The sequence below is a fragment of the Calidris pugnax genome, unplaced genomic scaffold, assembly GCF_001431845.1.
Source record: "Calidris pugnax isolate Ruff unplaced genomic scaffold, ASM143184v1 scaffold38, whole genome shotgun sequence".
Lineage (NCBI taxonomy): Eukaryota > Metazoa > Chordata > Aves > Charadriiformes > Scolopacidae > Calidris > Calidris pugnax.
The window spans coordinates 4,015,021-4,026,180 of NW_015090995.1; the positions used below are offsets into that span (position 1 = coordinate 4,015,021).

General features: G+C 54.3%; 1 protein-coding gene across 1 annotated transcript; it reads right to left on the reverse strand.

Moving 5' to 3' along the window:
• Positions 1-5,797: 5,797 nt before the first annotated feature.
• On the reverse strand, positions 5,798-10,900 carry RAB9B (RAB9B, member RAS oncogene family). The gene is made up of 3 exons (XM_014955378.1): positions 10,370-10,900; positions 9,465-9,534; positions 5,798-8,609 (listed from the first exon to the last, which is right to left on the reverse strand). Exon 3 carries the CDS (start codon positions 8,572-8,574, stop codon positions 7,969-7,971), a length of 606 nt encoding a protein of 201 aa, XP_014810864.1. The 5' UTR covers positions 8,575-8,609; positions 9,465-9,534; positions 10,370-10,900; the 3' UTR covers positions 5,798-7,968.
• Positions 10,901-11,160: the final 260 nt, after the last annotated feature.

Below are 11,160 nucleotides of genomic sequence, written 5' to 3' on the forward strand. Positions count from 1 at the left end.
TGGGCCAGTAGCCCCCGCAGGACTCTGCCCACCCCTCCCTTCCCACCCAGGCCATGAGGTTCATCACCCTGACTTCAAAATCTTGGTTCCCAACTGGGGAGCCCTCAACACCCCTAGATCTCCTCCAGCCACCCTGAGGAAAGCTGGGGTCCTGCAGGAGCTGCTCGCTCGTTTTTGGGGATGTGCTGCTGCCCTTTAACGCTCAGCCTACGCAGCCACAGCTTCTGCTGAACTTCCTGATGCAGCACTCACAGCACGACCACAGCAAAACTCACGGGCACGGCTTGAGCAAAGCTCGCCGGGCTCACATCGGGCAGTACACATGGCCCAAGCACGTCCAGAGCCACGTAGGATGCACAGATTTTTCTCACTGAGATCATGAAATAAGACGGTCTTGTTTAGGCACGAGGGCGGATTCAATTATGGCAGGGCTCTCCATGTCCTGTCCATGCACTCCGGGGGTGGCTGTGAGCCGTTCGCCGCAGGGTCATTAAGGGTTTGCACAGTGCTGGTGCGTGGGGAGGTCATCAGCTGGTGGCTTTCTGCTCCTCTGCTCTGTGAACCCTGCCCTCAGACGCATGTTTCCACAGCAGCTACTCAAAAATTATCCATTCAAATGTTGCTTTTCTTGGAAATTGCCCCCCCCAGGAGCTGTGCCCGGCAGCCTCCAGGGAGTGAGGCTATGGAAGGATGCTCCTGGATCAACATTCAAACCCTGGCACTGCTCCTCTTTGCAAAGGATCTGCCCAAGATGCAGATTTCAGGCTCAGTGAGGTGCCCATCAAAGGCAGGGTGGGCTAGGAGATGGTGGGCTGCTACCTACCCATGGCCAGGACCCATGGCCACATACCCATGGCCAGGACCCTCACTGCTCTTCCAAAATGGGACTTTAGCCCAAATCCCACTCTTTCCTCTCTCCCTCACTTCATCCCCCTCTGGTTAGGGAGCAACCTTCCATGCACCTACCTACCCATGGCCAGGACCCTCGCTACTCTTCCAAAATGGGACTTTAGCCCAAATCCCACTCTTTCCTCTCTCCCTCACTTCATCCCCCTCTGGTTAGGGAGCAACCTTCCATGCAGCCCAGCCGGGGGAGGTTTCACTGAATTTCACTGAATTTTTTAGAGTTGGAAGGGACCATACTCTTTCCTCTCTCCTTCACTTCATCCCCCTCTGGGTAGGGAGCAACCTTCCACGCAGCCTAGCCGGGGGAGGTTTAGCTCATACGTTGCTGCTGCCCCAGCTCCGTGCCCAGCTGTGCCCGCACCCCGGCCTTGCCCCAGCTCACAGAAACCCGTGGGGCTGCAGCCAGCATCAATGGTGGCCTTTGTTCCCTGCGTTCCCAGATGCCATCACCCTCCTCTCCCGTTGCTGAAAGGGCCCTGTGTGTGCGGGATCAGCCGCTGGGCAAGGAGCGAGCCGGGGAACAAAACACCATCTCTTTCCCCTGGCAGAGACTGGTGCCCCCCGGCCGGGGTGAGGGTTGGGGACAGCAGCGCGAGGCAGAGTGTGAAAGTGGCCAGTGTGGCCAGGACGCTGGGCGAGGCCGAAGGACACACGGAGTCACTTCTCAGGTGTGCCCTCGGCTGTGTCCTGCTGCCACCCCACCTTTGGGGACACGGGATCTGCTTTCCCAGCTCCTTCCCTGAGCACCCAGTGCCCTCCACGAACTGGCTGTGAATTGATGGGGAACAAACCCCACCTGGTACCAAACCACATCTCTGTAAACTGTCCCATCATGAGAGCTCCGAGGCAATTAAACACCTTCCCCCCCTGGCTAATGGCTGAAAAGCGGGTACGGTTTACTCCCCCAAAGGCTGGAGCAGGGAAAGGGACCCTGGAGCAGGTCCCAGGGGCTGGTTTGTTGGCAGGCAGGCGAAGGAGACTCCCAGAATCACAGAATCGTAGTGGTTGGAAGGGACCTCAGAGATCATCGCACCCTTCCATCCCATGCCCTGCCACTCCGGGAGGCGGCCCGGTGCCGCTGCTGGCAAGGGACACCGGGCAGGAGAACCCTTGGGACGGGGAGGACAGAAAACCTGCCCTGCTCACGGAAAGAAAGGATGGCGGTACCCGAGGGGGGTCGTGTGGGGTCCCCAGCCCATCGCGGGGGCGGATCCCCCCTCCAGGCTGATGCTCCTCCCGCCCAGCGGGGCGGGACCGGTTCCCGCATCCCCGGTCCCCGCATCCCCGGTCCTCCGTCTCCTCCCCGCGGCCGCCCGGGCGCAGCGGGGCAAGGCGGGCATCGTGCCCCGGAGCCCCCCCCTTCCCAATTTCCTCCGCTGCGCTGCCCCGGCATCCCCGGGGAAGCCCCCTCCCCGGGCAAAGACACCTCTCCTGCTAAGGGGGGGCTTCCAAAATAAAGCCAGCCCCCCCCAGCCCACGCATCAGAAAAAGCAGCCACCGTCTCCCTCTAGCGCCTCGGTTTACAGCGGGCTCAGCCCCGCCAGGGAACCGCAAATAAAAGCCACCCTCAACATCCCTTTGCCACCCTTCAAAGCCCCTGTGCCAGCCCCCTAACTGCACAAAAAAACCTCCTCCGAAGCCACACAGGTGGGCACAGCCCCTGCTTCACCCTCGGAGCGAGGGTTTGGGCTCAGCCCTGGGGAAAGGCGGTGTAGGATGGGCAGGAGGGCTCAGGGAAAGGGCTGCCCGCTCTCCTGGGATGCCCCCCATCCCTCCAGTGGGCACACCAGCCATGGCAGGACACACTCAACGCTGGTCCCCACCAGCAGGTCCCCCCAGCACTGTCCTGGCTGCTTTTAGGGAAAGGGAAAGGGCTGTGAGTGGTGAGTGGTGGCCTGGCAGGGGAGGTAGCTGGCGAGCAGCCCCTGCCTGCCAGGGCCACAGCATGGTACTGCTGCCCATCTGCCCCAGAGAAGGTCCCACCTGCCACCTCTCGGGCACCCAGCTGGTTTCTCTCCATTCCTGGGCACAGCTTGGCTCTGCCTGGGGAGATGCCCGGGGATGAGGAGGGAAGACCAAGTGGGAAGTGCTCATGAGAAGGACTGACAACAGTACAGACCCTTGAAGGACCCCTGGAAGCCCCCAGGAAAGAGGTGCTCCAGCAGCTGTGCCAGCACTGGGGGCGAGGGGTATCTCTGCCCATCCCCGGTTGCTTTTGCCCGAGCAATCGCCCTCAGTGGGTGAATTCCCTGAGTTCTCAGATCATCCCAGGCCCACTTTCCCAGTTGAAGGACTCTGACCCACCTGAGGCCACGGGGTAACTCCTGCGGGAGCAGCAGGTAACTCTGCCCATCACCTCCCCCGTGGGCAGAGCAGGGAGCGCTCCTCACCCCAGAGCAGAGCAGCCACTGCCCCTGGTGCCAGAGCTGCAACAAACTCCCTGTTAAGAACCAGAGCCTGGAGCAGGGCTCAGGAGGATCCTACAAGGGCATTTTTAGAGCATTTGTATCTTTTGCTCACCTTCAAACACACAGAAGAACGTATGTTCCCAGAAACCTCCCTACAGCTGTGCTGCTGCGAGGAGCCGTCCTCGGGAGCAGGGAGGAGCTGCACTCAGGAAACACGGTGTGTGAGGAGCCTCCACCACCCAGAGAGTCACCCCAGGGCATCTGCAGCCACCTGGGGCTCCTCAGGTGGCAATTCTAGAGAAGATTGCCATTTCCTTATCCCACCAAGCAGCTGCACGGCCTTAGAGCTGCACCACATGGTCCCAGAGCAGCAAAGTCCTCAAGAGGGCTGTGGGAGAGAGGGATGGATGGGAGCAGGAGACGCCCCACCACTCCTCCCCCTTTGCAAACACATAGGGATGTGCCACAGCATTGCAGATGGCAGCAGCTCCCTGCTTTCCTTTGGAGACACTTGGCCCTCCAAGGATCCATCCTCTCCCTCGTCCACAAACCCCACGGAGCCCTCTGCTATTGCTTGTGGTGGCCAAGCAGGGAGTGAGGAACAGCCTCACCATCGCTCCTGCTTCTGCCCTGCCTTTTCTTACAAACATCTCCCATCGGGGGAGTCATGGTTCTGATGGCTTCAGACAGACCCTCACTGATGTGAGACAGCCTCAGCCAACCTCCCCAACCCCTCCAAGGCTGGGACCATCTCCCATCAGGACAAGCTGGCCGTCTGTTTTCAGCTGTGTTTTGAAACGGCTGAACGAAGGTGCTTGGAGGCCCCCAGATACTCCAGCCCACATTTAAAACACAGGATTTCCAAGGACTTTAAACCCTACGCTGCCTCTGGAAGTGCAGATAGGCAAGCAGACATGGGAGAAAAACAAACTAAAAGGTTCTGCCAACAGAAACAGCAGGCACGGACTCTGCAAACACAGAGAAAGCCTCCCAAAATAAGCGGCCATCCTGGCAGGACAGCGGAAGAGAACAGTCCCCATATGCTGATTTCTGTCCCCGCATCCTATGGAAATCAAGCCTGGCTACAGCCCCCTGGAGCCCCAGGGACTGGTTCCAAGATCACAGGAAGAAATCAAAGGGAAGTACGTGGCTTCCTGCCGAGAGCCCAGGCTGAAAATTAAAATGTAGTGACAGAAGGAAGCAATGCGGAGTATTTGTGTTATGGAAGTATTTTCTGATACATTCCTGAGGAGACAAAAGTGGTTACTGGATTCAGCTGGTAAATAAGTTATATTCCTTCTACTACTGCTCTGGTGAGGTACATTCAGGAATAACTAACCCCTTTTGATTCCTTAGTGACTTCCCTACAACCAACCCAGTTCCACATCCCTCAGGAGAACAGGAGCCAACCCGACCTTTGATAAACCAAGAAGGCACCAGCCACTTCCTCAATTCACTTGAATACATCCATGTTTTATTTGCTTAAATAAAGGTAGAATCTCGGTTTTACAATTCCAGTTCTGTAGCAATAGCAACAACCGCAGCAGCATGAGTGGACACAGGGAAGGGATGGCTGTTGGCAACAAAGAGTTCAAAATCCTGGCTCCTTTGGAAATTGTGCGTATCATTTAAATTAATTTAAATATATGGCATTATACTTTAAAAAAAATGGATCTTCAAAACACGTAAGCCTAATAAAATAGCTTTTTTGAAAAAAAAAATAATAAAAATCAACGATCCAATGTCTGTTAGGAATAAAAGATGCTGTGTAACACCCTCTGGCAATACTTACTGTCTGCACAGCCTGTGCACAATGAGGCTCTCGAGCTTCAGCTCTCAGCTGGGTACCACAAACAGCGTGCTGCACCCACCCTCTCCCACAGGAGGGACCAGTCCTCACACACATCCTGTGAGATCGGCGCTGGGGAAGCAGCAGTTTCATCCACAGCAGCCTTTCTGGCAGGGCCTGCATCACACAAGGGCCTGGGACTGTTTCTGACCCTGGGACCCTGCACAAACAGCTCCAGGGGAACGTGTCTGTTCAGAGATGTAAATCAGAACCACAGGTCACAGTCTGGGATCTTGAATCACAGAATGATATGGGGTTGGAAGGGACCTCTGGAGATCATCTAGTCCAACCCCCCCGACCAAAGCAGGTCCACCCAGAGCAGGTTGCACAGGAATGTGTCCAGGTGGGGTTTGAATGTCTCCAGAGAAGGAGACTCCCCCACCTCCCTGGGCAACCTCTCCCAGGGCTCTGCCACCCTCAAAGTGAAGCTCCTCCTCATGTTTAGATGGAATTTCTGATGGAACTTCTTATGTTCAAGTTTGTGCCCATTTCCTCTTGTCCTGTCACTGGGCACCATTGAAAAAAGACTGGCCCCATCCTCTTGACACCCACCCTTTAAGTATTTATAGGTGTCGATGAGATCCCCTCTGTCTTCTCTTGACTAAAAAGACCCAAGTCTCTCAGCCTCCCCTCATAAGAGAGATGCTCCAGGCCCCTAATCATCTTTCTAGTCCTCTGCTGTACCCTCTCCAGCAGTTCCCTGTCCTTCTTGAACCGGGGAGCCCAGAACTTGAAGGAGATATTAAGCAGGGTTAAACTGAAGAAAACTCTAGAAGCCTAGGGACATCAGACATTGGTAAATAAACAGTAACTTGAATATCCTGTAAAAATCTGTTGCACCTACGGAGGCAGAGCCTTCTCTTATACTTCAAGGGACCTGGGTTTCCAGAGACTGCAAGCACTCCCTATCTATCCCTGCGAATGAGTGTTCAGCCCCATTTAGAAATCAGATCCCTCTAAAGCACTTTGCATTAAAGCTCCTGCCCCTTCCACACGTAGCTGCCCTGCAGAGAGGGGCAGGATGGTCCCGAGTTTTCCCAGAGGAGACACCCTGCAGGCTCAGAGACTGCACGGTGACGGGGGATCAGCTGCCACCAGTCAGCAGGAGGGCAGAGACTGCCCTGCTCTAAAGCACAGCGTAAGTGAGGCTGCTCGATTTGAGCTACAGAATTTACCATCCAGTAGCTCTTCACAGTGGGACTCGCACTCAGCAGGTAGCAGGTATGTACTCGGGGAAGCTCTCCCCATGGCAGGTTCCTACGTGCTTATGGGCAAAGCCATAGTTTTGGACAAAACGTTTCCACAGGAAGCTGCAGGACATGAGGTTATAATGGTAAAGACAGCAGTCGGCAAGCACTCATCTCTCTGCTACACGGACAGCTTGGGACTAACACCTAACAGGGGGCAGGAGCTGGGATCAGCAAAGCCTGGTGTCCTTTTCTAGAAGGTTCCCTGCTCCTGCCCATTTTCACCCACCCTGAACAGAGGTGGAACTAGTGCAGCTCTCCCCAGCGGGGCAAACACAGCAGCCATAAACAAAGGCCACTTAACCGAGTGGACATCCTCTACCAGTAAAGTTTGTCATATGAATTACAGCTAAAACGTACTGGATTCCCCGTTAGGGAGTAAAGGCCAGGACAACGGCACGAGTTAACTGTGCTCAGCAGCACCACACCTGACACAGCAGGTAATGAAGGGAATGCTTCCACGTTGCAGCATCCTGGTGGGAACATCTGTGCTAAACCAACTGAGGATGCTGATCCGCCAGCTAACGAAGCACAGTGGCCACTGGCCCCGCACACCAGCTGACCACTGATGACTCCCCTGGCCACCTGCACACCTAGGAGACATCCCACCCACCTACCATCTGGTCTGTTAAAGCATCTCATCTGCACATGTGACAGAAACCAGCTGAAGTTTCCTGTTCCTGAACTCCTGAGTAATGCTAAACCCTTTGACATGACCCACCGAGTGTCCACATTGGTATTTTTCATCCAGGGCTTCAAGGTATGAGAAGTGGGATCCAGTGCTGAGCCTCCAGAAGAGACAAGGAAACATATGTTAAACAAGCAGCACACAATCCCTCCACAAAATAACACTCACATGAGACAGAGTTAGAGGTGAGGAAAAACAGACCAGAAATAGGCAGCTACGAAGAACTGATGCTGCCACATTCAAACCCAGGTCCGTCTCTCCTGCGTGTGTTGCTTCAGATCAGAGCTCTAACAATTCTCAGCACAACTCAGTCTCAGGACAGAATACACTTATCCCAAACAACAGATACACACATCTCCTCAGCCACACTAGTATTTGGCATTCTCACAGTCGCACGGGCTAGAGTCTCTACAACAGGTCCCATTCAGTATGCTGAGCAGACTCTCCTTTGGCAGTAAGGTCATGAGTTTAGTGGGTCTATTTTTCTTTTTTGAGTTCGGGACTAAAATACTTCATAGAGTGTCTAGAGCGCTCTCAGCTTTGTTCCACAGGCAGTTCTTGGTACAGATCAGATCGCCGCTGTCTTTAGTGAATTTAAAGGACTTTAACCCAGTCCTTTAAACCTGCTAAAACAGGCAGAGGTGGAAGCAGGACTACACTCGCGTGCTTTTCAACAGCTTCCTCCTGCAGATACATGCTCTGTGCCCGAAAACTCCAGCTGGAATTCAGATGGTGAGGCTGCAACTTCCCAGTGAGCAAACCACCTAAGTGTCCTTGTGGCCACTCTCCTCAGAGTGCCCCAGCACTGCCTGCGCTTACTCCGACCCAGCCACCGGCTCCGAGCCACGTTCCCGAAGCAGCAGCCACTCTCTAACAGCAGGAGGACCCTGATTTGGAGCTGGTGTGCAGGTCAATGGTGTGGCCCAGCATGCAGTGCTCTAGCTGCTCCTCCACCGCCAGCACTTGTCTCACAGCCTCCTCAAAGGCTACTGCCACATTGGTGTCATCCTTGGCACTAGTCTCCAGGTACGGATAGTTACCGTTTTCCATGCACCAAGCCTGGGCCTCCTCTGTGCTCACTTGTCTCTCAAGTTTGTCTATCTTGTTGCCCAGGACCACAAATGGGAAGTGTTCAGGGTCCTTCACGTCAGCATAATAGACAAACTCCTTCTGCCAGTTACTGAGGTTCTCAAAGCTCTGCCGGTCGTCCACGCTGAAGGTCAGCAGGCAGCAGTCTGCTCCCCTGTAAAAGGGGGTTCGCAGGCTCTTGAATCTCTCCTGTCCCGCAGTGTCCCAAATCTGGAGGGTCACAAAACGTCCATCCACCTCCAGGTCCCGGTTTAAGAACTCCACACCAATGGTGTGGAAAGCCTGCGAGTCAAACTTGTTGGTGACGTACCGGTTCATGAGGGAACTCTTCCCAACTCCACCATCCCCAAGGAGAATGACCTTTAAGAGCAAGGACTTCCCACTCATCGCAGCAGGATGGAGGGACGCAGTACCAAGGCAATCTGCAGGGTTCAGAAAGAGTATACAAAATAGCCATTTTTGAATTCTGCATGGATTCATGGAATTCTGCAGAAAGCTGCACATGGAAGAACAGAATATGTTATTTCCATCCCCATTTCTGAACAAGTTTTGCATATAGGAGGTAATTTATCTTACTAGAGAGATGAGAGCTGGGAATTGGACTAGCTTTCAGGCACAAAAGTCTTCCATCAAGTCCAAAATGGAAGCAGCACATCACCACCGTAAGCACAAGGTGAGAAGAACTGCTGAATTTAGGATCAGTTTTGCTACTTTTGGTGAAAACTCTGTATATGAAAGCTTGTCTAGCTTTTCCAAACATACCATCACTAGTTAAACACCTCTTCTGGCCTGTGTCCTCGGGCTATCACAGAAACCGCAAAATCACCAGGCATCGCCATCACCAGACTAGCTAAATAATTTCTCCCATCTGACTCGCTCTACTGGAAGGATGTGAAAGATGTAGAGGCCTAACATCAATACCAGTCAGCTGGCAAACCAGTTCTTCATCACCCCAGGAACGCTGACTCACCTTACACGTGGCGCTGCGCTTGCTTTCTGCGCCTCATCTCGACTGCTCAGGAGGGGTTCCCCAGGCACAGGGACCCAGTTTATCCACTGCTTGTTTTTCTGGCAATGCTTTTCACAGCCCAGTTTACCAGGGCACAGGTGCAAGTTCAACATTGCAACAACCCCGACACCACAGGTTCCTGACGTCAGCAGTGGCAAGAGAAAGGCCAAGTGCCAACCAATCCTCCCCCTCCCAGGGACACTCTGCAAGGGGAGGCAGAGGCCTGACACAGAACAAGAGCTTTGTTTGGCTGCTGTCTGTACTGTACCTGTTCTAGAAATACAACGCTTCTGTCTCCAGGACTGTCCAGGGAGCACCTTCCTCCAGCATAACAGTCACTAAAAAACAAATATCAGTCAGCAAAGGTTGCCAGAGCTGCGGACGATGCACTGCCCTTCAGCCTGTGATGGTGGCCCAGGCTGGAAGAACAGCAGGAGAGCTCCAGGAAGCTGAACGCACAGTACTAATGGCTGGAGTAACACAGGGGAGAACAAGGCACTGAGGACAGTTTCCCTTGCCCTAAGTAAAATGGAACACAGCCCATTTCTGATCAGGGCAGAGCCAGTACATTGTGGATGCTACAGCCAAAATAAGAAAAGGATAAATTGAAGGAACTCTGGCACGAGAGCACGGGCTGTGTAACCTGTGTCTGCTCTCAATCCAGGGGATGTCGATAGCTTTGATCTGCTTGGCCTGCCTACCCACACACACTGGAAACTGATCTGAGGACTGAACACGTACCTGGATCTGCTAACCAGAAGAGTGAGCCAGCTGGCAAGAGCCTGGTATGAAAAGAGATGGGATCTGGCTTGCTTACACCTGCTACCAACATTCCTGGGAAGGGTGTGGATGCATAGTGCTGCTTAGTGATGACACCAGCAGACCAACCTCCAACCAACCCCAACAGGAGCATTCGACACCACTCAGATCAGCACTCTTATTCCTTCCAGGCCAAAAAAACCTCACTTTCTCCATTAATCGCAGGGGGGCCCTGTTCAACTTTGGTTCTGCTCTTTTTTGCATCTCTTTCAACCAGTGCTTACCACAAAGCCCAAATCAGAAACTTCTGCTTCTAGTTAGTTTCTGCGGAAAGCGCAGAAAGTAACGAAAGGCTCACCAATTTCACTTCCCCCCTGCACAGAAACACCCCAAATCAAGCAAGGCTCAACTAACCTGATGGGCCATGGGACATCTGCGAAGCACCCCTGCAACCCAGTGGTTCTAAAAGAGCAAAATGCAAATGTCACAGGAGACAAACAGGAAATGCAACATCGCTCCCTGGGGCTGAGGGCTTTGGGAAGCTCTCCCCCGAGCAGGTGAGCTGTTCAAAACCTTTGCTTTTTTTCCAAAAACACTTGCTGGGGAGCGGGGAGGAGGATTAAGATGGTCCCTGTCCCCAAAGCCCTCCCTGACACGCATCATCAGCCCTGACAAGAGTTTCCATTTAGAAATGGTTTGCTGGGGAGCGACTAGCAGACCTTTTAAAAATGACTAATGGGTTATGCTAGGCTACTCCAGAGCCTGGCGGGTCAGCAGACTACTGACAGACAGACAGACATGACACAGCCACGGCACCGCTGGGCACGCTGCCACCCATCATGCCGAGGTTTGCTGGCAACCTACCTTCACCCACTAGCCCTTTGGCAAGCTATTTCGGGGGGCTAACCTCCAGCCGGCAGCGGGGCAGAGCCCCCCACTCACGCAGGATGCCAGCAGAGAAAAAACAGTGGGCTGGGAGCTGGGCCCAGCCTCCCACCCTGGTCCCTAGGCCCCAGCAGGAGGCCAGACTCTCCGGGAGACCCCCGCCTGGCTCCCTCAAGACCCACAGGCCGCAGCGGCCGAGGAGAGGGGGTAGGGAGCGGGGCGGGAAGAGCTGCACCCGGCGAGAGGATGCCGGGGAGCTGTCGGAAGAGCCCGGGGGTAAGAGGCGGCTTCAAGGGGGGGGATGTCTGGGGGGCCGGGAG

Coding starts and splice junctions, on each gene's coding strand:
- RAB9B (XM_014955378.1), bottom strand. CDS start 8,574: ATGAGTGGGAAGTCCTTGCTCTTAAAGGTCATTCTCCTTGGGGATGGT.